The sequence below is a fragment of the Alligator sinensis genome, unplaced genomic scaffold (assembly GCF_000455745.1).
Source record: "Alligator sinensis unplaced genomic scaffold, ASM45574v1 scaffold628_1, whole genome shotgun sequence".
Classification (NCBI taxonomy): domain Eukaryota; kingdom Metazoa; phylum Chordata; order Crocodylia; family Alligatoridae; genus Alligator; species Alligator sinensis.
This window is the reverse complement of record NW_005841873.1, coordinates 1,275,710-1,302,232: the sequence shown is the minus strand read 5'-3', so window position 1 is coordinate 1,302,232 and position 26,523 is coordinate 1,275,710. Positions and strand designations below refer to the sequence as shown.

Here is a 26,523-nt window from a genome sequence, read left to right as displayed (position 1 = left end):
TATATATATATATATAAAAAAAAAAAAAGCAATCAATATACGCTCGTCTTTCCTCCTGCTGCCATCAGCCTCAGCTATTGTTCCTGATGGCCTCAGAGCTGTTTGACAAAGGTATAAATGCCCTCTACTCCCCAGATTCCCGTACATCCATAGAAAGGTTTTACAAGGTTGATTTCACCGTCGAATTAACTTGATGGCGGTAATTGCCGTTAGGCCAGGCTGGTGTACCATTCGGCCTGCTTTACTTTTATCATTCCTGTTAAACATGTATGAAACGTTATGCTGCTCTCATAAACAGCGGGGATCTTGATGATTTTCTGTCTCGATTCCAATTGAGTTTTGGGTGCGCAGCGGAATTGCATGTGCGAAGGAAGATAAACCCCGGGTTAACTGTGTTCCCAAAGATGCCAGGTAAGAGCTACTTCAAATAAAATCCTGCAAATAGAGCTACTGTAAAGAGTATACTGCAAATAAAATCCAAGGTGCTGCACCGATTCCCACACTGCATGGAAATCAGGTTTATTGCCACTGGATTTCCTGATCCAAATACCACCCCCCAACACACAGGCTGCCCTCACTGCCTGTGGTCATATTAAGCTGCATGTCCTTGTGGTGTTAGTGCTCCATAGCCAGGAATACTAATTGGTGGGTCCAGTTTTCAGCTTTGATGTAAATTTACTGTGGGCCCTTGAGAGAGTCAATTAATATCTCCGTGCCTCAGTTTGCTGAGACTCGGGATAATCCTACTTTCTTAGTCTGCTTGTTCATTTAGACTGCAGACTCCTTAGGAATGATGTGTTTCTTTACTGTGTATTATATAGCGCACAACACAACAGGACCCCACCTACATTTGAGGTCTCCAGCCACTCTCACAATGATAATATAGCCAAGGATGATGTTTTGATAGTACAGAGGTAGGCTCTGTAGGAAACCCTGAGACCCAGAGTGATGGTCTTTAAAGACAATCCAATCCAGGTAGTCCCATCTGGGCTCCGTGAAGCACAGGCCAATGGTCTCTGTAGACAGCTGGCTGATCACATGATGCCACTAGGTCCTTTTCCTTCTATCCAGCTGCTAAATTGCAGGAAAGGCCATTAAACCACATTAGTGCTGCCTAATCTAATGCTGCTGACATGACTTTGCTAGGAAACAGCTGCTGCAGTCACAGCTGTGGCTTTGGGCAAAGTAGAGTCTGAGGGAAGGCAAGAAAGGAGGAGGGGAGGTCTTCATGGATGCAAGTAGAGTAAGAGACCCCCATGCCACTACGTAGAGGGAAGGAGACTAGACCAGGGCCCAGCAACCTGGGAAGGGGAGAGTAGATTGGGACTGTGTGATTTGTGTCTACAATGAGAAATGCTCTTTGGGGGAAAAAAAAAATCAAGCAGCCCCCAACTAAGCAATATGAAAATGGCTATTAAAGTTTCCATCAACAGCAGATCCGCTTCTCCTTATTTCGACAGGCTGGCTTTTATCATCTCTCAACATGAGAGAAGTCCCCTGCCTCCTGTATTGCTTCCAAACTAAGATGCATTCAGTCTGAAAGGGAAGCACTGCATTTCTTCCCCTTATTAGCAGCAACAATAGGCTGGGGCTGGATAATCAGTCCTGCTTGTAATTGTCAACTGTTCCATTTTCCAGCTGAACAAACGAGAGCCGCTACTAATCTGCAGACACCCCTCACTGATAGGTGGGGAAACCAGATTTCTCCTCGGGTCATTCTACCCCGCGAGGCACGGAGACAGGTAGGAGGAGAAAGCAGTTTCCAAATGCATTGTGCATTTCAGGAGATACATGCTGAGGCCTGATAAGGCAACACATTGTGCTAAGCCTTATAATTGTGTAAATCAATGCAGACCAAGTTTGCTGCAGAAACGCCCAGGCAAATATTGGCGCGCGTGAGAAAAATGATGAGATTGGAAAAGCTTGCCGGGAGGAAGGCAGCTGAGCCAGGCTGAGGAGGAAAATCAAAATCTGCCTATTGTTACTCTGGCATTTGTGCTTGAGACAAGTTTGTTCGGTTTGCCAGGGGGAATGAGCAATGACACAGGTCCCTGGGGAAGACAGGGTGAAGATCTTAGGAGTTAATCAGCCACAGGTTGCCAACAGAATACCTCCTGTTTATATTTCTGGTAATTGCAACATTACTGGTAGTTAATATTTCTGGATTATCTCATTTAGGAGCCTAATTAGGGCTGGATTAATATAGTTAAACTGGTTTGTTTCCCCCTTGCTATTGCTGGATTGACTAGTTTAACTGTTACCTGGTTTTTGTATGGTTGAAGAGCAATGGACAAGCCTAGCCGGTTACCACCCAGTCCCTGTTCTGGTTCCTCATTATTATTATTATTATTGGCACCCCCAGGGGCCTGTTGTGCGAGGTGCTGTGCAGCACATCACATGAGACCATCCCTGCCAGAGGGCATTTACAATGTAGTAGACAAGACGCATACAGATGAAGGAAGTCCTTGCTTCCATTTTATGCCTGAATTGAGGCCCTGAAAGACTAAGGTCCAGATCCTCAAGGATTGCTCATTGCCTAACTTGGGAAGTAACTTGGAAGTCAGCTGCCTCGGTACCAAAAGGCAAAGGGCAGCCTTTCCCTCAGCTTTATTGCACCAGCTCTTCCAGCACCACTTTCCATTTGTATAATATCACTGTTCGAAGCAAGAGCTCTCCTTGTAGATCCTGAGAGACTTCCTTTATCTCTTCACCCCTTCAGCCTATTAGTATGTATTTATCAGCACTATATTGAGATCAGGTGGGTTAGGAAGGAAAGCAGGGTCCTTTATTTGTACAATCAGAGGCATGAGTACAGAAATTAAGGCCCTTTAATTAAGTAGAGGAGCACTCAGCTTAGTAGAGCTCTGCTCAGGCTTCTGGAAACCTTGGAGTCATGAGAGAGACACTCAAAGGCTTGTGAAAGGAGCTCCTTTATGATCATTGCTTGGTCTCCAGTAATCACTCACTTCTGCACTAGCAACCTGTCCTAATGCTGGGCAATTGCAGAGACCAGATCATGACTTACTCTCTGAGTAATGCCAGTACTGCTTATTGCTGCTCATGTTCTTTGTCCTTTCGTTATTATTTTGTTTGCAATTTATTTATTTGCCCATTTCTTTTCAAGAAGCACTTATTTTTCAACCCTATGTCAGAGAAAATGCACTTTTAACAAGATTTAACAGGCACACATGTTGTGTTTTCTGTCATCTGCCGCAGTAAGTGCTGTGACAAATAAGGACTAAAAAGAGGGTTAGAAGTTTAGCTACAGCAATCAATCAATACAGTTTTCTGGTCTGCTTATTACTAGGATATAGCTAACTCCCGTGTAGCACGGTCTGTATATTCATTGCGAGAATACCGCCGGTCTCATCAAATACTCGTGCCTGGGGACACGTGCAAATGCCCAACAACTCGGGCTTTTCACTTCTCTCCCTTTGTCAAAATAACTATTTTTGCCTGACAGCAAAAGGACAGCTCAGATATATCCCTCTTAGTGCAGCATTTCACTATTTGCGGGGATAAATTCCTGCAAAACGGCTGTGACAAACAGCCCCAACCATGAGAAACCTGAACAGATGAAAAGCAGGCGGGGACCGAAGAGAGAAACTACGCAGAAGAGAGACGACACAGAAAGTAACACTAGAATAGAGTCAACAGGAAGCCAAAAAATGTTGAGTTATGCTGTTTTGAAAGGCCTGTAGACATTCAGGTACCCTCGCCCCATGCACACGTGCAGCAGGAGAGTATTATACTTGGGTTTGAAGGGCACCAGATTCTAATCTGGAAATGTTTGTGGTGTAAGGAGCGTGCTTTAGGCTGGGATCAGTCACTATAGAATCACACTTATGTAGCATTTGTTTACTTTATCCTAATTAACATCTCTTCCGGCGCTGATTACATGCCCCCGCGCTTGCTGCAAGGCGGAGCGACTCGCTCACTGCAGCTGGCAGGGGAGTGTCAGCTCCTATTGCCACGCCCTCCTGACGTCACCCAGCGAGTCAGGCAGCGTTCCATTCCCCGCGGCGCCCGTAGGTGGTTTGTCCCTGCCCGGCGCCCGTAGTGAGGCTCCGCCCCTCGTTCCTTCCGCGTGCCCACGTGGTCCCGGCCGGCCCGCTGGCGCGTAAGTGGGCGCCGCCGGCTTCGGCTGCTGGGGAGGAGCTGTGGGCCGGCTGCGGCCGCTGGAGCCTGCGCGTGTGCGTGCCCGCGCCAGCGTGCAAGTGTGAATAGGCGCGTGCGTGCACGTGTGTGTGTGTGTGTGTGTGTGTGTGTGTGCAGTTGTGTGCACGTGCCTATATCTTTGTACAGGCGTGTGGGTGTGTATGGGAGTATGTGTGTGTGCACGCGCGCACATGCATGTGTTGGTGCATGTTTGCATGTATGACAACATGTGTGCGTGCGTGCAGGTGTATCTGTGCATGTGCATCTGTGTGCACGCGCCTGTGCGATGTCCCTCCGGCTGCGTGTGTTTGTTTCCGCCCGGGAGCTCGGTTGCCTGGGCCGGGTTAGCGGGGGGGAGATCCTGCCTCGAGCAGGGGGCCGGCCCGCAACCTCGTTCCCTTCCAGCCCTGCCCAGGAAGGTGAAAGCCTTGCCGGGGGCCGCGCGGCCGATGGGCTGGAGGCCGGGGTGGGAGGCCTGGGCTCTGCTGGAAGCCTGGTGATGAGACCACCGGGGGCGAGAGTCGTTGGCCTGCCAGTGCCGTCGTTTTCCTTACGTCGGATGAGGATAACGGGGCTTGTGCAGCTGTTGCATCCATAAATGAGATGGCCCTGTTGGATCCTTGCTTGGGGAAAAGCAGTAGCAGGACAAGCTAAAAACTTCCTTGACTTGATCATTCGCTCGTCCAGCTGTAAATGCTGCAGCCAGGTCTCCCCTTTGGAGATCTGCCAGCATTGTTAATGTGCCGGAAAGAGAGAAGTGTGCCTGTATAATGCACAGGCAAAGTGCTAGTATAGATGAGGCCTAAATTGCAGCTCAAGCGTTCAGTGTAATCCTTTTGCTCCTCCCCCACACTGGATGAAAATGTTGTTGGCTGAACCCTTTTCCCTTCTCTATCCCTTTCAGTGTTTTGCAATGGCTGAGGGTTTGCGAGTAGCAGCTGCCAGCCAAGCCAAGAGACTAAAGAGCAGCAGCACCAACAGTGAGGAGATTGAAAAGCAAGAGGAAAACGGACATCAGGCCAAAAGATTCAAGAGAGACCAGGAGGATGTGGAAGACCAGAATAAGAAGCTTCCCAAAAGGAAGATTGTCCTGTTGATGGCGTATTCTGGGAAAGGTTACCATGGGATGCAAGTAGGTAGCTAGGCCATAAATCCAGCCTGCTCCTTGTTGGGGCCCGTTTCTAGCTGTATCGGTATGCCCACAGCTGTGTATCATCTGCAAAGGGGCCGGGAGCCAAGCGAAGAGAGATGTTGCAAGCTCCGTTTTAGGTATGGTGCCTCAGGGTGGCTTAGTGCAGCTTGGTGTACTTGCACTGATGCAGCATGGTTACACTGGAGAGGGGAGGGGGGGCGCTTACATTTTGATGCCAGTTGCATAATGGCAGTGTTATAAATGTTCCCAGTCTGGAGAAGTCCATGGATATGATGTTGCCTTCTTCACCAAGCTCTGCAGACAGTATTATAGCCATGTTAACAGCAGCAGCCTTCTGGTTCGCTCATATTTGGGTTTAGTTATAGAATGATTGCCTGGAACTCAATGGCCTGCATTCTGCACAAAGGCAGACAAGATGATCATGTGCTTCCTTCGAGAAGTAAAGTCAAAGAACCCACAATTCTAGTTTATAGATGTCAGAATGAAGCATTCCAGAGTACTGGGATTGGGGTTATGGTGCCTGCTGTTCCAGTGTGTATACTGGAAGAACAAACCCTTTTTTTGTGCCTTTCAGACCCACTTTTAATAATCCCCACCAAAGTCTAGGTATTCATAGTTGGGATATTTAATGCTGAAATCTCAAGTGTTTGTAACTAGCAGCATTTGCAAATGAAGCGCCAAAATACACCTGTTTAGATTCCCAGTAAAATGTGATCAAAGGGCTTGCTGTACAGGCCCCTGTTGCTCTTGTATTCTCAGAGCAGTTACTAAGTTACTAACCTCTTTTATTTCATTTCTTTTTCTCTTCTTCCAGCGAAATGTGGGATCCCCTCAGTTCAAGACGATTGAAGACGACTTGGTGTCTGCCCTTGTTCAGGCTGGCTGCATCCCAGAAAACCATGGGGAAGATATGAAAAAGATGTCCTTTCAGAGATGTGCACGGACAGACAAGGTGTGCTGGTTGGGGCCATTCCCTTCATGCTGTACAGGAGGTGATAGTGCTGAGAATGTCATGAGGAGCAATAAGATCAGTTTTTTCTAATGGGAGTTTCTCATTTGTTAATTAACATGTGATAATATTGAGGATAAAATAGCCTTTAAAATGTTACCCGTGTGCACAATAGGGCACTAATCCTTAATCGGCTAACATGCTTCTGTGTTATAAATTAATGGCTGTAAGTGCCTACAGTACAGGTTTTTGTTTTTGTACATGTCCCAGCAAGATGCCACAGAGGAGAGGACATTAATAATGGATTTATACTCTTGTTCCTGTTACCTTATAAGAATGTGAAGGCCTCTTACAAAGCAAATCCCTTCAACTCTTTTTCTTGGTTATGTCAGTCTCATAGATTGCATGGAGGAGGGAGAGGTGAGGAAGGGAAGTGCCATGCAGCATAGTTTTGCAGGGAAGCTAAAATCATTGATGTTTGTATTCCCCTATGGCAGCAATTTATTTATTTTTTTTTTTTGATCAATGCCAATGATGATTTCTCTGCCTCCTTTCAGCTTGAAATTACTAGTTATAAAGAAATGAACAATGCGTACTCAGTTGATCTAATAAAAGATATCACAGAGACCCAAAGGACCTTGTCTACCTATGAGAAATGCATATGCATTGACTTTATTTATTTTCAGTTTGTTTCTGATACAGGTCCTCTACTGTGGCATAATCATGTGTGTGTGTGTGTACGCTGTTCGTTTTTGTTTTATAGGGTGTGTCCGCAGCTGGACAGATAGTGTCACTGAAGGTCTGGCTGACGGACAGCATTTTAGAAAAGATCAATAATCATCTCCCTTCAGATATCAGAATTCTGGGTAAGGATTTTGAAACTGAGTATCCCAGCCGTGTGTCCAGACACCCCTTTGATTTGGATTTTGAGGCATCCTTAAGTGCAGATGTCTTTGTGCTTCCATGTGGCTGATTAGATTGTTACGGATTTTTATGAATTCCCATTACCTTGAAAAAGATGCTCTTCCTGCTAGTGGGTGGGGGATCATAGTTGGGCTGAAATGGCTGATTTAACTGTTCTGCCTAATCTGATGTCACCTTTGAAATAAGGACTGAAAAGAGTCACTGGGGGATTCAACTCTAAGACCAAATGTGATGCCCGGACCTACTCCTACATGCTACCAACATTTGCCTTTGCCCAAAAGGACCTTGATCCCCAAGATGAAACCTACCGACTGAGCCAAGAGAGACTGGAGAAAGTCAACAGACTTCTTGCTTGCTACAAAGGAACTCATAACTTCCACAACTTCACCTCTCAGAAAGGGGCCAAGGACCCCAGTGCCAATCGGTATATCATGGAGATGTTCTGTGAGGAGCCCTTTGTGAGAGAAGGCATGGAATTTGCAGTGATAAAGGTGAAAGGCCAGAGTTTCATGATGCACCAGATAAGGAAAATGATTGGTCTGGTGATTGCAGTAGTGAAAGGTTACACGGCTGAGTCTATCATGGAGCGCAGCTGGGGAGAGGAGAAGGTGGATGTCCCCAAAGCGCCGGGGCTGGGGCTGGTTTTGGAAAGGGTGCACTTTGAAAAGTACAACAAGCGCTTTGGAAATGACGGGCTGCACGAGCCTCTGGAATGGGTAGAGGAGGAGGAGAAGATTGCTGCTTTCAAAGAGGAACATATCTATCCAACAATTATAAACACGGAACAGGAGGAAAAGTCCATGGTGAATTGGATGAATACCCTCTCCATCCATGACTTCAGTTCCACTGCTACAGGGGCGCAAGCCAATGACGGGAGCTCCAAGGTAATGTTTGTCTTCTCCTATGGCAGTGATTTGTTTTAAAGGGACACGTCAACTTGGAGTTGCTCATTTTCCCCAAATCCATTTTCCCTGCTGTCTGTGCACTGCCTCAGATGGCATCTGAGAGGAAGGTGAAAAATTAGATGAATTTCTCTCTCTCTTTCCAGACTGTGCAGTTGATCATGCTTCGCATGCAGCCTCTTTTACCCATTTTATTTTTGTTGTGGGTTTGTGCGCGACAAGCGAGAGCAGGCAGGAAAAGCCATCCCTAAATGCAGGAGGAAGGATTACAAAACCACACAGATTAGCAGTGGAAGGCAGGGGCAGGCAGTTCAACCTGTAGTGGCTTTGAACTCTCTTAAAACAAAAGACATAATTTCAAATTGACAGTATCCCTTTACATACCCATCTGCCTGGAGATCTCAGCATTTATCTGGTTCTCTATTTTGTTTAATGATCTATTTAGATGCAAGGGGGCTGAAGCTGGGTGGATGTTTAAGCTCTGGTTCATTAGTTATTCTTGACCAAGTCTTGCTAACCCTTTGTGAGCAGCAAACCTCGGGGAACTTCATGAGAGGTGGTAGAATTGAGTTAGCAGCAGTTGGAGCGGCTATAAGTATAACAGGCAAACATGGGATTTTTTTAAGAAAAGGAAAATTTAGGCTGAAATTCAAGAAATTTTCCTGGAACTATGGGATGTACTATAATCATGCAAGGAAATAGTTGAAATCTTTGCTTTGAGTGTGACAAAAGTAGACTGGAGACAATGTGAGGAAAACAGTTGAATAGAATCCTGGTATTTTTACAAATGTGAGGCAGCGTTTCTGAATACTGGGAGTGGTGACTCGATTCGTGAATGGGATTACTTGAGGTGGTTGCTTGTGAGAGCAGAGGACCAGACCTGATGGACCCAGGAGGTCTGTGTGTCTTATGACTGGGTCCTCCTGGCTTCAGAACTAGAAGACCCGTAAAGTGGCAGTGATGAGGCTGGGAAGAATTGGAGCGTTAATCATTTTAACCCTGAAAAACATAATAGTGGCCTTTGGTTAACAGGAGTTTCAGAAATGGATATTCTGCTGAGTAGAGAAAAGTCCTGCCCTGACAAGGGGCTAGACCAGGGATGGACAACATTTTTGGGCCGAGTACCAAAAACACCTGCAACCTCGACTTTGTAAGATATTGCCGTGCCAGGCACCGACAGCGGGGGAGTTGCAAGGGGCCTGATCCTTGTGGCAGTTCAGCCCCGATCCCTTCCCTGTGGTGTGTATGCCAGGCATGTGGTGGGTTGCTTACTCCTAGGCTAGAAGTTTCTTGGATTTATTGCACTTCAGGCAATTGTATCAGCATCACTGCAGGAAAGCATGTATTTCATGGAAACGCTCATGACCAGAAGCAAAATGCTGATAACAAATACGTTAAATGTGATGCAGAAAGAGCATAGGATGCAAAAATAATTTACCTATTTAGTGCTGTTTGAAGGTAACAGGTGGGGCTCACTGATGCCATACGTTCAAGAAACAGCGATGAGTTGGGTAACAGGAGGCTGTCTTGCTTCTTACCCATAAACTCAAACCTACAGCATCAGGTTCCTAGTCAGCTGAGTCATTGGCTGAAGGCAGATAAATGAGTTTTGTGACCTGGTCCTTAGAAGCCTTGTAGCTGCTTTATGCTTTAACGTGGTGTGTTGGTGCTTTTGCAGTTATAAAAATACAATGCTGGATTTTTATTTTAACACTTTTTTTTGTTTTGTTTTTAAAGCCAAATCCAGCGATTTTTTTTTTTTAGCATTTGCTTTTCAATTAGCTATGGGCCAGCCATTATCCTCAAGCACAAAACAATAATCAGCAGCACTGCTTTTCCTTTTCATAACCTGTCTTTGGGTTACTCTTGACATTTTGCTTTAGGAAGGTAGAATGCTGAATGTGTATGGTTGCATTGACTTATGCTTACAGTGCTACCATCAGTTTCAACCATGTCTGTATTCCAGTAGCCCCTCAGTAATCAACTAATGTACAATTGAAGTTATTTTTTTGAAGTAACTTACTGTTTCGGTACTTGTATATAAGACTCTATGATCTCTGGGACAAGAAGTTGGATTTAAACTCAATTGTCTGAAGCCATCACCAAACTGATAAGTCCCCCAACAGCGAGGTATGGAATACAGTGGGAGCCATAGCAGTTGGGTAGTGGTTTCAGACCACTGGAAAAATGAAGGTTTTAAGTGATCTGCTTACGAAAATGAATTTTCACTGTTGGCATTTTCAGTGTGCTGTTTATACAATCATGCACTTGCCAAGCTCGCTGAATAGAAGCCTACCCCAGTTGATGAGAATGCAGTAAACAAATTATCTAGCACCAAAAGTACGGTGGTTACCTCTCCTGAAGTACCCTCTACACTCGACAGAAAGTAGGTGTGGGTGCAAGGCATGAAGTTAGGATTCAGATTCATCTTCGCCTGTACCCTGGAGTAGATTAGATCCAGTGCTTTGATGTGGGTCTCTCTAGAAGTGATAATGCAATAACCCTGCCATTTCTTTTCTATTGTCCTGCAGAACAACAATGAACTTGATGGCAGCGATGGTTGTGACGATGACTCGGACTGAGCCCATAAATGACTGGAACCAGGACCTTTACCACTTACAGTTCAGTTTGCATAGAACAAAGTGGCCTTTCTTAATCCAGTTCTTAAAGGAGAAGATCACTTACGCGCTGAACAGAGGAATCGCTTATGCCCAAAAGGAACTGAGCTGGAAAAGCAATGCAAAATGACAACAAAACTGACCATTTACAGGACTAACCAATGCATTTGAATTGGAATACTTGAAAACTAATCACTGAAAAGAAAATGTGCTTCAGAAAGGAACTTCCTGGTGCAGGCGGAGTTCTTTTCCTTGCCATTTGAATTGTTTTTATTACAGTAAAAGTGCTTACTTGAAAAATACAGTTATTTAAATATGTACAATCTTTACAGGGGGAAATATAAAAAAAAACAACCCAGATTTTTCTCGTGTTTATTTTATGGATTAAAGACCTCCTTGAACTAGCTTTTTGAAAACCTTTCCTCTGTAGAGCTTTCCCATCTGCAGCTGAAACAATTTCTAAATGTTGTCAGAATCTTATTTTATCCTGTGTACGATATGTCACTTTCACACAGAATCCTTTGTGTTTGGCCTGAGACCTGCTATCATACTGATGGCCCTGATTTCTCTCACCAATGAAAGTCAAACTGTCTTTGCTCTCTTAACCTTTGCAAGTTTAAGAAGCTGGCCATTACATTAGTGGGGGCCAGCCTTTTTGGCAGGTGTGCCACAAATTATACCCAGACCCTTCCCAAGTGCCACTCTGATTCTTTTCCCCTGCCTGTGCTGTTGCTTTGCTTTCTGGTTGCTGCCTGATACGCCACTGTGCCATCTGTCCCCTCCCAACTCTGCTGTATGCCACACAGGCTGCCTTTACCACTTGTGGCATTCATATCACAGGATGGCTACCCCTGCCTTGGGTAAGTAGGACCCCTTAATTTGGAAATGTGGCCTGATACGTACTAGGAGACAAAATGGACCTTTTATTTTGGCAATGTCCTTATCCTTGAACAATCCCAAAATATAGATTTACAACTGTCTGCGTGTACTGAGTGTCTCCAGCCTAAGCTATTATTTCATAATTACATTGGCTGAGGCTTGTACAGCACTTAGATTGCACAAAGCCCTGGGGAAATGCTAGAATCAGAAACCCCAAGTGTGCAACCTTGAAAAGGGCTTGGCACTGCATCTGGTAGATCAACAAGTGCTTTGCTGTAGTATTGATTTTTTTTTTTTTTTAAGAGGTAGTGAGGTACCTGCATATCATAGTTTTTTTGGTTTAAATCAGTCTGTGTGTGTGTAAAATGGAAGGGCCAAGTTTTCAGTAGGTTTCAAGGCCTAATGCTTGCATGTGCAAATCCTCATTCCATCTTTCCCTGCAGAACAGGGCACTGCATGGGATTGATATGTGCTGCCAAGATGGTGTATAAACTAGGCATATGGCTTTGGATGTGGTAGTTGAAAATTGGGCCCAAACTCTGTAGAGAATACACTCCTACTTTTGGGAGACTAGAGGGGTAAGTATGTGACATGTCCAGGAGACCCTTCATTCTGTATGTGGAAGGTGTGAAGGACTCTTCCTTTGGGAAGTAAATATGCTTTCTCTGTTTGGGGCACATGAAGCTGCTCAGGTGTTCTTCCCCCTCTGAACTTAATTGTGGCTTAATTAAGTCTAGTTAATTAGCCATCTAGTTCCCTTGAGGGCATGGGAGGGAGGAGCAGAGGTGCAAGCATCCTGCAAACCTTGCTGGACAGGGGTGGGGCAGGTGTCTGAAGGCAGCTCTTGCCTTTCAGAAGGTGCCAGGAGTGGGATGTGTAGGAACTCAGCTGATTCGGTACATTCATGTTGAGCTGGGCTTGATAGGATACTTATTTCTTTATGGGACAGGAATTAAAGCTGCCTTTCTAGGAAGAAACTTGAGGCACAGGGGTTATACGTTCTTATTGGCCCCGTGACCCTAACATGTTTGCACAAATTGCAGCCCTCCTACACCTGGGTTTGAGTCAAGCCTGTGGTCTCCCTCAGACCCAGTATTATTTCCTCTTTGAAGTCCAATATGTTCTATTCTATGAAATGTATTAAACATTGTGTTTTTGAGGCCTGTGGCCTTCTGATTCCTTCTGGGATCCAGTTCTGCCCAAATAATTTCTCATTTAATGTCAAGTAATTGATTATTGCAGAAGAGAGAGTGTTTTTTGGTTTGGGTTTTAATTGGAGGTTTTATTTCCAGAGCATCTTGGTTTATATTTGTCTAGTAACAGGCACATCTCAAGCTGTCTGCAGAAAATGTGCTTTCTCCCTAGATTTTTTGTTTATACAGGAAGTCCTTGGACTCATAATTGGTTCCTGAAAACTGTCTTAAGTCGAAACATTGTAACTTGAAACCAATTTTCTCAAAAGAAACAATGTTATAAATAAGGGACTGGTTCCTGAACCAAGGCCTGATACCCTATTTTCACCAAAAATAACCCAGAATTTTGTACTTGATCAATTATAGATGAGTAACATAGCTACATGAATGTATTTATATTGTAAATAGCAATCATATTGATTTGGAAGGATTTTTTTGAGGTGACTTTGTTTGACTTTTTGAAGGGCTCTTGGCTGGAGTCTTGGCTGCAGGTTTTTCTGGAGTCTCATCTGCTTTCTTAAAGAAAGTGTCCAAGGAAGTTTGGACAGATGTTCTCCAGGGAGATGGACGATGCAGCGAACTTGTTCGCTGGCCTGGCGTCACATCGAATCAAGCGTTGTCCAAGTCAAAACTGATGTCATAAAGTCGAAACAGGGTGTCGATTTATAAACATTGTAAGTGTGAAACGCTGTAACTCGAAACCTTGTAAGTCGGGGAGTGCCTGTATGCCTGTTTTGGACAACTTAGATTGATCATGATAACCTTTTTTCCTTCTCTTAAATGCATTTCAATCTGTGGGGAATACCGTGGGAATACTGACAACTCAGTTGATATCAGTGGGGATTTTTATTTGTAGCCTATCAAAACAAAACAAAAAACAAAAAATTGTTTTGGATCGTTCACATTCAAAACTCTTTATTTGCTTGGCGTGCTGTTAGTTTACTTTGTGCCCATCATGCAAGTTGGACAGAACTGGTCAGCTTGCCTTGTTCCTTTCCTCAGATGACTACAAGTTGTTAATTTTTCAATTTGGCTGTCAATTGAAAAATCAAAAGCCAAAAATGTTTGGCCAATTCAAGACGGCAAGTTTTTGGTTGGTCGGTTGGTTGTTTTGTTTGTTTAAATTGGATGAATCAAATTGTATTTGATTTAGGTGGAACACGTCCCATATTATGGCAGTTTAAAAAAAATAACCACAAAGGGCGAGTGTCACAAACGCAGTGAGGAAAAGGATCCTCTTTACTCACTAGTCGAATGAATTAGGATAGTAATTCCCAACCTTTTTAGACCACGGGCCAGCAAACTGTGGACTGGAAGTGACCGTGGACCGGCAAACTGCAGACCAGCTTGCTGCAGACCGGAAGTGAGTGGCGTATTGTGGGACCGGCTGCCAGCCTGCAGTACGCTGTTCACTTTTGGACTTCCAGTTTGGCAGCCAACCCTCCTGCGGACCAGCAGCCAACCCTTTGTGGCCTGGGGGTAGGGAGTCTCTGAATTAGGATATCCGCTTGCACTACGGGAGGCCAGCTTCAAATTTTTTGCACCCACTTACCCACTCACCCACTCGGGAATGTGCCCTAAACACCATGATGTAAGGTAGGTAGAAGCGAGTCCTCTCCCCTTTTCTCCTGTTGATGCTGTTTCACTTTGTATAACATTCTTAAATAGCCATTGAACCAGGCTGTTTTTCTGGGGTTTTGGCACTAACCTGAGCTGCTTTTAAGGATCTTGCCCTGATGAATTCCAAGTGGAACAGCATTACTGAGAGACATGGGCGGGATATCCTCCACAACATCGCTTTCTCAGGAATCTTCCTGATTGTTCCTTCCCCTTCTGCCCCCATAGGAAGCTATTCTGTGAACTCAAAAAATCAGGAATAGTTTTGGTTCCTTTTTTAATAAATAAACTATGCAGGAAAAAAAAGCAGCTACCCATCATTCCCACACCAGACACAGTACTGCAGTGCTTGGGTTATGCCCTTCTGCATGATGATGTTTGATTTCAACAGGCAAGCCCATTGTGCCTCTGGGGGATTCTTACAGTCCCATGCAAAACACTTTAAAGATAATTGCAGTCTGGTCTGTGTTGCTGTCATCAGAGCAGCAGCACAGCAACTCTCCCAGGCCTTCCCTGTAAAGACACATTTACATCAGTGTAATGCAAGGACCACCATTTACAGGTCAGATCATTGACCCGTCTCGTGCCATCTCCTGTTTCAGTGGAAGGTGCTCGTGATAAGTAGGGCTGGGGAAAGCAGGGGAGTTAAAGGGCTATGGTCAAGTCTTGATGCACGCAGGCAGGATTGCAGTTTCCCGTGGACCATGTGCGTTGGCTGCTCCAAAATGTAAGTATGTTGAATGGGATGGAGCTGGAGTCCTTGTCTATATGGCTGCCGTGCTGGAGTGCCTGATGGCTGAGAGCTGGCGGGCAACGTGGCACGGGACAACAACAAGATGTGCGTTGTCCCTCGGCACCTGCAGCTGGCCATTCCCAAGGCCGAGAAGCAAAACAGGCTGCTGGGCAAAGTGACGATCGCTGAAGGTGGCAACATCCACCTGCCCAACATCCAGGCCCTGCTGCTGCTCAAGAAGCCTGAGCGCCACAGGGCCAAGAGCGACTCAAAATGACTGATGAGAAATGAGAGGTCTGAACTGCAAAAAGTATATCCATGTCACAGGGGCAGAGCGCAGATGCTGAAAGGCAGAGGGAACGGGGTATAACGGGATTTGTTCCTTCTGCTTGCACCTCCCGTGTCTGAGACCCTTATGGGAAAGCAAGAGGTGTTGGTTTAAGGTAACATTGCACCAGCAGCGCTCAGCCCAGCCGGCGGAGAGCGGGGACAGGCTGGAAGTGCATGCGCACATGTGTGTGCATGGGACAGGCTGGAAGCGTGCATGCACACGTGTGGGACAGGCTGGAAGTGTGCATGTGTGCACGTGGGACAGGCTGCAAGTGTGCGTGTGCGCGTGGGACAGGCTGGAAGTGTGCATGTGTGCGCGTGGGACAGGCTGCAAGTGTGCGTGCGCACGTGTGTGCGTGTGGGACAGGCTGGACACATGCGCGCGTGGTCGGCCCGGCCCGGCCTGGCCCAGCCCATCCCACTGGGCTCCCAGGTCAGCTCGGCCCCCCGGAAAGCCCTGCACCCCGGCACTCCTGGGGCTTTTTGCTGCAACCTTGGTTTGTTACCATTCTTCTATTTATTTTGCTATTTTTAATGACACCTTGATTTTTATTTTTGATTTTTTTCTATTTGGCTTCTTTCGTGTATGTTGCTTTCTAGTGATTTCATTATATATTTTTTTTAATTAAACTATTTTTTTTCCTCTTCCCTTGATTTTTCTTTCGCATTTTGTTGTTACTGTCTGTAGGGTATTTCCTTTTCTCTATATGTATTGTTTAATTATGCATTTTCTTTCATTGACATTAGACTCGAGCACTAATGCGCTGACCGCAGCACAACCCCCCACTTGCCACAGCGCCCCTAGCGGTAAAAGCGCAGGCGTCCGTGAACGCTACGTAGTCTGTCCCCGCCGGGCACCCGTCCCCAGGACTTCGCCCGCCCGGCCTTCTCCCGGCGGCAACCTGCAGTGGAATCGTGGGGGCGGGGCCTCGGGGAGGGGGCGGGGCGACGGCAGCGTTCTAGGGCCGATGCCATGCGCCCCGCCCCCGCCAGGCTGTGGGGGCGGAGCCAGGCCTGAGGGGGCGGGGCCAGGGCTGCCAGCCCCAGGGCAGAGGGGCAGCTGTGCAGGTTGCAGGGCCCAGTATTGCCCCAGGGGAGGACAGGGGGGGCAGTTGCCATCCTTTCCTAGCCCCCCGGGGCCTGTTTTCTGTGCCACCCACAGGTGACAAGTCTACACGAGCGAGCGTTCGGTGCCGTTTCGGGCCGGATGGGTTTGGATGGGCCGGGGGGAAAGGCCGCGGCTCGTTCCCTCCCTGACGAGGTAAGCATTGCCTCACGTCACTTAAAAAGCCCCCCGTTGACCAGGTCGGCAGGTCTCACGGGGCTGATGGGGACGGCGAGCTGGGTGTGAACGGGGACGCTTCTGCTCCTCTCCCGCTCGCCGCCTCCAGCATTTTGGGCAATGCAAAGGAGCGGCGAAACCATTTGTTTCGGGTGTGCGCGGTCCCGAAACAACAGCGGTTGCGTGTGAGGGATGGCGATTTGGGGAAAGCTTTTAGAAATGTATTTGGAAGTCATGAATATTAAGGAGAAACAGAGGGATCCTCCATCTATAGGTCTTCATGTAGCCACAGGTATTATCCAATAAGCACACGATCTGGTTCAAAGAGAAATCCTGCTTTGGGTTAGATTAGGAAACCTTAAACCAGCTGCTGGACTCTTTCAAGCAGTTTGATGCCGTAGTGCTGTGACTTGCCGTTGTAGCTGGGGCAAGGACTTTCTGAGCTGCGGGTATGTGATGCAAATATTGCCTTCTTCAGCTTCCACTCCTCTAAAAACTTGTGCCCAGGCATATGCTTCAAAGGTCTGCGTGGCCCTCATGCATGTGCCGTGATCCAGGAGGATCGACGGTTGCCACTAAATGTAGGTGAAGGGACAGATCAAGACACCCATGGTTAATTAACACGGCGGGGCCGGACTCGAAGATCTTCCGAGGTACCTTCCAGCCCTAATGTCTATGAAATATCTATGAAACGCAGCTTTGCCTTCATCCTAGACTAACTCTTTTTTTTCTGTCGTCATGCATGTGTCTTTAAAGAATCGGCTTCAGGAAAGGGGAAAGCCTTTTGAACTCTTCTTACAAAGCATCTCCTAACTTTGTGGATGTCTGTTGCTTCCTGGTGGTATAACCAGGTATTGCTAGTGCACCTGCTGGGGAGATCTTTCTACCTTTGACGTAGCGTGAAACGTTGTTGGTTTTAGTTGTGCCACCACTAGTCAGCTCCAGATCTTGATTGCTCCGTGCCGGTCCTGGCAGCTGGCATAGCTCAGTGTTTATGAATTTTCCTTCATTTCTGCAATGATTAGTTTCTCTGCTTTTGAAATGGTATGGAATTCATCATGTGGTAACAGAAGAGAAACAGACCTGACTGTCTTTGGCTAATCGTGTATAAAATAATGCTTGCTCATTTTTCTTTCTTCTTTCCTTCTTCTCAGCTTCCTGTGGAGTTGGGTCTCAGCTTTGACCCAGAGCATTACCAGATACAGCTTGTTCCTTATACCACATTCAGGGCATCTAGCATTCTTGTATAATGGGAAGGAAATTCAGAAATCCTTTTGGTTTTGTTTCAAATTTAAACAGGTTCCTTGTGAAAAGCCAGAGGCCTTCATAATTGTATGTGCCAGTATGATAGAAACCTGGTAGGAACAGTATATTGTTACCAAACAAATATGCTTTTTCTGGCTTCAGGTTTCAGCGTAAGAGCTGCTTAATCAGATATTCTAAATAAAGCAGTCTTGTTTTTTGCAGACATTTTAGATAACTAACTTCCCTTTCCTTTTTCCCCAAACAGTCTTTCTGAGACAAAGATACTTACTCCTTTAAGTTTAGCAACTCTGTTACATGCAAGTTCAAGTTCCTTCATTTTAGCAGCAATTTAATCAGATAATCTCCATTATTTCTGAACTGTGTCATCCCAGGATTTCTGTTCTTCACTGAACGTAGTATTATAGAAGTATCAGCTCTCTTACCGAGGTCTGTGTCTCACATTGATTCAAACAAAAACATTGCCTTTAAAATCATACCGTTGGCCTTGATAACAGTATAGTATGCAGCATTAGTGGGTTTGTCAAGGTTTTTGTGTGTGAGATTTATTTACGTTACTGCCTGCTCGCTGTTTCCCTCCAAGGGTCATTTTAAGCGTGGCTGTTTGCATCCAACATATTATATTGGTTTCAAACTGGATCATTCATAGGATTTGTTCAATTCGCTGCAATTCTGAGCGTGTCAATTATGGCAATAGAGTAAGGAATAGAAATTGATTGCCCTGTGAAGAGCTGGCTGTCTTAACTCCCTTTGAAATCAGTGGAGATTTGAGGGTGTTTATCACATCATGAGGCTGAGCCACAGCTGGTATTGGGAGTGCTCTAATGAGCAAGACTTTCTGCAGCAGGGCCACCATATTACAGTAAAAGGACTAGTGTTGTAGTGGGAATGTTTTCACAGTCCTAATTTTTGGCTGCAAAAGTTCGCACCATCGGTATTAGCTACTGGAGAGAAGTTTGAAAATAAAAACTGACAGACCCAGTACGGCTGTTTAGAGCTTTATTGTAAACTTTTAATAATGCAAGTGACCATGGCTAGTTTGGTTTTAGCTTTGTAATTAAAGATAATTGCTTAAATTATATATACTCTAATTGGAACATTATACCTAATACCAATTAATATAAGATAAAACCCCCTCTAGAGAAAATTCCTAGCAACTTAATGGGAGTTGCACATCCAAGCTTTAAGCTTCAGTTTTCACCCCTCTGTGTCTCATTTGCTGTCTTTCTTAATTGATGTTGTTGCAGCAGAATTGTTCCTTTTTGATCATTTGATATTGTGTTACACAGGCTGGTTGCCTAGCTGTTGCCTCTTTCTTGCAAATTTATAAATAGAAACTCAGCGTGCTATCTGCTTAAAGAGCTGCATCAATACGCTGCCCATTTGAATACATTGATTGCTTTGCACGCTTTAGGTATGTAATTTGGTTTGCAGTGATGCCGGTGTCCTGCAACAAACAAGTTGGTTCTCAAAAATGTGTTTGTTTCCCTTTTGCGGTCTTAGTATTGCACTGGTTAAATATGGTGTTTTGACTCTTAAAATAATTTTGTCACGTTTTTCTTGCTTTGCAGGTGGAATGTCGCCCATCCTTCAAACAGCGCGACTTGCTGAAAAGAAACAGAGCCAACAACAAACTGGAGAGACTCTGACGAGGTTACACTCTCCTTTACCTCGGCTCTGTGGGAGGTTGCAACCCCCTGAAGTTGCCACAACAGCTCATCCAGTCACGCTGCAGGTTTTGCAGCAACCCCCAGCACCCCAGCTGGAGTGTCTAGATCAACCGCAGATTTGTGCGGAGCCCCAGCCACAAAATGTACCTGTTACTTCATGTAGTCAGGTTGTGACTTCCCTTCAACATCAGGTACAGCCAGTGGGCCAGGCGCAGAGGCAGCGAGCTCCAGCGCAGCGTCAGGTATTCCAATTAGAAAAATCTTTTTATACAAGCATCTTGTATGAAATGTTTTAGAACTTGTGGTATTTTGTGCTGTGCTTCGGGAAATGCCTGTCAGTTTTCCCCCTTATGCGTTCATCACAACTTGGTTGAGTGTGTGTTTATGGGGGAGAGAAAATTCCAAGGAACAGATGAGGTGTAAAGAAATTAGTCTTGAGTCGTAGAGAAGACTGTCACATCCCTGTTGCTTTCTCTTTATTTTTGTGAAATAAATATCCCTTAATCTTCTATTTTTCCTGTTTGGCTTAATATCTGTCGCAGGTGCTTTAAAACTTTTTTTTTTTTAATCTCATTCTATTTGGCTTTACTGCACTGAGTTACTTTTTTTCCTTAAGTGAATTTATTACATGTGAAAGGCTTTGGGCTGACAATCTTGCTGCCTGGAGCTGCCTTTGTAATGGGTACAAGTGGGGCTTGGCATGCTAACTTTTAACTGTGTCCTAACAATGTGTTCCTTCCAAGTTGGGGCAGACCCCAGATACCTCTAGAGGTGAAGTCATTCATTTCCCGTGCTTATGTAGTCTCTGCTGTAGCTGTGATTTCCAGGGAAGGAGCAAATTGGGGCCAATAATGGTAATAATGATTTTTCCTAATGGAATGCCTTGCAAACTAGATTTTAATTATAAACTTATGGTTAAAAATCTGAGCTTGGCCATATTTAAAGTGCTCTGTGGGAATCATAGCTGTAGTCCAGTTTCTCTTAACCAAACAGTCAGATCTCTAGCAATAACAGAGCACAAGGAGAGTGCCAAAGCGTTTGCCTTGTTGTTCAGAGAATCTTCATCAACTTAACTGATAAAAGACTGTCCAGTAGATCTTTTCTTCCAGTAAAGTAGAATCTGTTCCATATGAGACCCTACAAAATGGTAATATACCAGAGATGTAGTTAAACAGAATGTTATTTTGACTCTTGTTTGGTATTTCTACATTTAGGAAGAAATCTCAACTAGTGGCAGAATGGTTTTTACATGTTTGATAAAATGCAGTAGATATGCTAGTCTGTACTTGGATGTAAACACTTGTGAAGTTAGTATCAATCCTTCATTTGGGAGGATAAGTTAGGCAGATCCTCATTCTGTAGCTTTCTGCTCCCATTGATATATGCACTCACATTGACAAAGCTTATTCATCAAATTATTTCCTACATGATTGTCAAAGTAACACAGGAGGCTCCCCCTCCTGTCCTTTCTAAGCCAGACATCACTACTGATTAGCTATTAGTGAAGCTCTTTGGGGGGAAGGAAATCCTCTCTTTTAATTGCTTTCATCTTTTCAACATGCGATATTTCCTTTTTTAAGTTATCAGTCAGCATCACTCTGTCTTGAACTTTCTTGTATTTCTTGAAGTGTCAAATCACTACTTCAACAAAGCTATTAGATGATTTTTTTCTTTTAATATAGTGTAAGGTAAAATGCTTGGAACATGTCTGAGAACAGAGTGATGCCTGATTCTGACACTTGTGTCAATGTCTGTGATTATTCTTTTGTGTTTATGCAGTGAGTGCTAAGTTTTGGCTTCTCTTGTTTTAAGGAAAACCAAATCCATCGACGCGTAGCGGACCTCAGGAAGGTAGGTTTATGGTCCATGAGACGCTTGCCCAAGCTTCAGGAAGCTTCAAGACCCAAATCACACCAGGATTATCTGCTGGAGGAAATGCAGTGGATGGCAACTGACTTTGCTCAAGAGAGAAGGTGGAAAATGGCCACTGCCAGGAAGGTAATGTGGGTGTAGTTGTTTCAAATGTAGTGTTGGAGAACAGGCAATGTCCTCACGGGCGAAGCCAGGGCTCTGAGAGTCAGAATTCAGGAGGCCTGTTTTTTGGCTAGGCCACTGTCTGTGTAACATTGGGTAGTTTTCTTAACTTCCCTCCCATTCACTCATCTCTAAGAGGGTTATTAAGAGTTATTGTGAAATAGTTGCAAAGCACTACATAAAATGCTTCCTTTGTACTTTCACAGAACCCTGTAGTTCTGCAGGTTGCCTTCTGTTTTCAGTATAGGAATTTAGTTCTTCCCATACTCAAGTAGCACCAGTGCAGATAGATAGATTGGAGCAGTCGATTATTCTAGTATTGTGCAATACAAGTAAAATGAATGTAGGTTAGCATATAACTATTATTTTTCGTCTCCCTCTTGATAGGGTCTAAAGACACCTCAAGCTGTGGGATATTAAGTGAGCAGGCATTGATGGGACAGTCTGGCATTTTCCAAGGGACCAGTCAAAAGATGCCAGTACTTTCCACATCTCTGACACTTGTTAGGAGTTTTAACCTGCTGTGACACTAATATTACTTGTTTAAAATACCAGTGTAAGCCTGGTATGAGTGATTATGAGTTGGGTGATTATGTAAGCCTGGGTTCTTGTCTACCCATTGTAACAAGTAGAGTGAATAGGTATAATGCAAAGTGAGAAGCTGAAATGAAACATCCCTAATACTTTTATACAGCTGGTCAGAAGTGTGACTCAGTACCATGAAGATAAGAAACTCTGGAGTGAGAGGAGCAAGAAGGAGAAACAGAATCGGTTGAGGTGCATTGCTGCTTGTGTTGCCAGAGAAATCGAGTATTTCTGGTTCAGTATTAAACAGGTACATGTATTGTGACTGTATAGTTGCCTAAATTCTTAGAGGGGCATAATAATGGTATTGAAAAAAGATTGGGCCATATCATTGGCTGCATAGCAGTTATTTTGTTCTGTGCTGCAAGAGTAATATAGCTGCAAACCCAGTATTTTTTAGTTCCTCGCTGCCTTAGACCAACATGGCTACAACCTATATCAGTGATTTCAAAGCATTTTAAGAAGCTTTCAAGTAAGAATTTTAAAGCAGCCAGTAAAAGCTGGTTGTGATTTAGAGGGGTAATCCAGCAAGTGAAGGAAGCCTGTCCTTGCTGAAAAATATAAAGTAGTTCATAATTTTCTTTAGGGGTAAAGGCAATTAACCTCATTTGTGTTCTGTTGTCCTCCTCTTCCCTCTCCTTTCTTATACTGTGTTTTTTGTTTTTTTTTAGGTGGTAGAATTAAAACTGCAAGTGGAGTTAGAAGAGAGAAGGAAGAATTCACTAAGAGGTAACTGGTTCCCAGGGTGAGAAGTAAGATGGAAGTGGTGAAAGTCCATCAAAACACAATTTTAACAAAAGTGGCTTACTCCATGCTTTTGTATAAGTGACTTCTCTCTTTCCCATGTGGATGAAGCTAGCTTTTACTTTTAAGTAGCTGAAGCTCTTTCAGAGATGACTGAATGTCTGCCTTCCTGTTGTGAACCTCTTGCTCCTGTGAAGAGTTTAATTTGGTACCTCTTAGGGAGACCCAACATAGTTGGGTCTATACCAGGGGTGGGCAAAATGTGGGCCGGATGCGGCCCACCAGGCCATTCTATCCGGCCCCTAAAAAATGTAGAAAATTAATATTTGGCTACCCCTGGCTGCCTGTCATGCAGCCCTCGATGGCTTGCCAAAACTCAGTAAGCGGCCCTCCGCCCGAGATAATTGCCCGCCCCTGGTCTGTACTCAGGTTCCAGTGGAGTTGCATGTGATGTCAGAGAGAATTCAGTCCTGTTATATAACATTGAACAAGAATGAGACCCTCGCTGACTTTCTTTTACTGCAGTTCTTAATACTGTTTATGACTTTTCCCTTGGATCGTAATAACAAATGTCTTTAGGCATTTTTGTAGAAATTGATTAAACAATGGCAAAATACATTAAAGATGTTTCATAAGATGTGCTTTTTTTTTGTCAGTATTAGAAATGTGACATTTAACTGTAATCTATCAATTTTCAGGTCTTAATAGAAGAATTAAGGTATGTAGTGTTAAATCAGAAAATTAATAACAAGTCTGCTTTTTGTTTGTGGTAATGTTACGGTTCTGAAAGAAATTGTAATTATGTACAGTGAAAGGCTGGAACCTTCCAACAACTTTTTTTTTTTAAATATATTTTTTGTTTTCATTTAAAAATGAGACACGCATGTTTTTAATCTTGGTTTTTCCCCTCCCCCAAGTTCATTGTTGGAAAACAAACCAGGCCTCTCTGAAAGCACACTTAGGTTTTGGCCCTAAAAACACATGAGCAGAGTTCTGTGTATGGCCTTACTGTTTTGTTGTAGTCAGTGAGGCTCCAGGTGGGTGTAGAAACCCATGTTAGTACACGTATTTGTAAAACTGGGGCCCTGTAACGTATTTTAACTAAGGGTTTGTGTGATTATGTAAAGTTAATTTTGGAAGCTGAGAAACAATCTTATGAAACTAAAACTGCTATTGATGATTTTTTTTCTATCTTTCATTTTGAAGTATGGGCTTTATAATGTGAATAAATATTTTATTATTTAGGGTCCAGCAATACCTGGGAGAAAAGGAAAAGCAATCGCCTTGCTTACTGATCGCAAAGGTCTGTGTTGTGTAACTGAAGTAAAAAAAAAAAAAATACATGTTGGATTTCTTGTTTATACCATCTTATGACCTGCTATTTAATTTTCATGCCTTTTTTATATCCATTTAATTTCTGTTTCAAAGGTAAATTGTTCCAAATGTAATGCTATCTCTTTTTTTTTTTTTAAATGGCACTTGCAGACCTTAATTATTAATTAGCTTACCCATGTTCTTAACTTTAAAAAGTTTTTAAAGGAAACAGCGTAGAGTATAGAAATCAAGAATAAAAATCTTCTGCTATGGTGTCCTTGTTACATGCAAAGAAACTGAACTTTAATTTCACAGAAAGTAAATGGAGCTAACCTTTGATTTCAGTACTAGGTTTTGCACATTATATTTCTCAGTCTTGTGTATTTTTGGAGGCTGCTGTTCCTTGCACAGCTGTCAGTAAGTATCAGATTCTGTAAGTGATGGTTACACGTATTCAGTGAATACATGGTTGGCCTGCTGTAGAAAAGTTGTAGGCATGGCAAGAAATGCTATCCTTCTTGCTTGATATTGCTAATGCTTAATTTAGAGGAAGATCAAGAGAACGTTGAAGTGCAAAATATGGCTTGTCAAGCTGAACTGGCCTATTTAGCCAAAAGAGTTGGGCGGATTAATTGATACCAATGTTTAGTGTGTTCGTGTGTTTTCAAGATACATTTCCACAATGGGTAGCTTTTGAAAAGTGTGTCTTTAAACTGTTGTTTGTCTCCTGGCATTGTATTTGACTTGGAGAGGTATCAAATTTAATTGTTACATGTAACAGATCTTAATATTTATATTTATTCTAGTCCAGAGTTCTTGTGTTCACCCTTAATGAAGATGGACAAAATGTACTTTTCTTAAATGCTTAGCTATGGACTGTGACAATTTGGTTGTTGAAACATGAATTACAGCTACAGACCATCTTACGATTTTACTTCTTTGTGTAGAAATGGAAGAATCTGTGAGTGACAGAGGAAGCACTCGAGAGGAAATGGTGCTTATAGACTCTTTCCTCAGCATCGATCAATGTGAAGGTGCCATAAAGAAATGCATGAGAGATGTAGCAGAGTTTGCTGCTGCTGCTGCAGAAGTGCTGTTACCTAAAGGCAGCGCTCAAATCGCAACAGCAGTCAAATGTTGTGCTCCATCCCGACAGCACAGGACACTCCGAGATTATCAGAAGCTTGGGCTGGACTGGTTAGTGAAGCTATATGAGAAGAATCTTAATGGTGTTCTTGCAGATGAGGCTGGCCTTGGCAAAACTATGCAGGTTGCTGCCTTATTTGCACACCTGGCTTGTAGTGAAGGTAGGACATGATGCTGCTTTTTTAACTGGAAATCTATGTTCCTCGTACTTTACTTGGCAATGTTGTTTATTTTTATTTTAAATAATCAGGAAAACTTACCTAAAGTCAAGTCTCTTTATATCAGTGGTGGGCAAAATACAGCCCCCAGGCCGAATGTGGCCTGCACAGGGACTTTGTCCGGCCTGTGGCCAGACCCTCAGTCTTGCCTGTCCCGGGTGCTGTCTGGCCCATGGCAGTCTTGCCACTCCTCGGCGCACAGCAGGGCTGGGGCAGCTCTGCGGTTGGACTGCATTTCTAAGCAGCCCAGACGGCGGTGGCTTCTTTCAGCTACCACTGCCACTGGCCCCAGCCCTGTGGTACTGGTGGGGACTTGTGTGCACAGCCCTGGCCTGGGCTCAACCTGCTCTGGGCCCTTCCTGACTGGAGCAGATCAGCTCTGGGTCAGCTGGGACTTGCACACAGAGTCCCCACCATGGTTTGCTGCCACTGCCTGCCCATGATGATGCCAGTGGAGCAGGGGTGGCAGTGCAGAGGAGCCACAGGGCAGCCTGGGGTGGGAGCACTGGGTGGCTGCAGCCAGATAGACCCAGCAGCAGCAAGGAGGTGGCCGCTTTTCCCCTGTGCCCAATAGCAGCTTCTGCCTGGCTGCCACCACCGGTCATCGTGGGCAGCTGAGTCCGGCACAGGTGCAGGGCAGGCCAGAGTCAGGGCTGTGTGCACAGGTCCTAGCTGGTCTGCTCTGGCTGGTGTGAGTCCAGAGCAGGTTTGGGCCCAGGCTGTACGCTCAGCTGCTGCTGGGCTCTAGTGGCAGTGGTGGGGAGGAGCTGTAGGGAGTGGGTTTTGGGCTTTTTGCAGAGGGTTAGTGGCA

At 44.5% G+C, this 26,523-nt stretch overlaps 2 protein-coding genes across 5 annotated transcripts in view; both read left to right on the top strand.

Annotated features, from left to right (window-relative positions):
- The window catches only part of PUS1 (pseudouridylate synthase 1), a 12,882-nt gene extending 1,820 nt beyond the window's left edge, over positions 1 to 11,062 (top strand). The window contains exons 1-6 of one of the 4 annotated variants that reach the window (XM_025195679.1): positions 4,023 to 4,120; positions 5,063 to 5,290; positions 6,126 to 6,263; positions 7,024 to 7,126; positions 7,371 to 8,068; positions 10,618 to 11,062. In XM_025195679.1, the coding sequence (XP_025051464.1) occupies positions 5,072 to 5,290; positions 6,126 to 6,263; positions 7,024 to 7,126; positions 7,371 to 8,068; positions 10,618 to 10,668 (1,209 nt within the window). In that variant the 5' untranslated portion in view covers positions 4,023 to 4,120; positions 5,063 to 5,071 and the 3' untranslated portion in view covers positions 10,669 to 11,062. The other 3 variants (XM_025195683.1, XM_025195688.1, XM_025195689.1) reach the window with 3 other exon arrangements.
- Positions 11,063 to 16,392: 5,330 nt separating this feature from the next.
- LOC102372523 (E1A-binding protein p400-like) overlaps positions 16,393 to 26,523 on the top strand; it is a 38,991-nt gene continuing 28,860 nt past the window's right edge. Inside the window, 8 exon segments of the mRNA XM_014527500.2 lie at positions 16,393 to 16,717; positions 19,573 to 19,913; positions 21,484 to 21,669; positions 22,400 to 22,540; positions 22,962 to 23,019; positions 23,733 to 23,752; positions 24,280 to 24,337; positions 25,296 to 25,655. Coding sequence (XP_014382986.2) covers positions 19,578 to 19,913; positions 21,484 to 21,669; positions 22,400 to 22,540; positions 22,962 to 23,019; positions 23,733 to 23,752; positions 24,280 to 24,337; positions 25,296 to 25,655 — 1,159 coding nt within the window. The 5' untranslated portion in view covers positions 16,393 to 16,717; positions 19,573 to 19,577.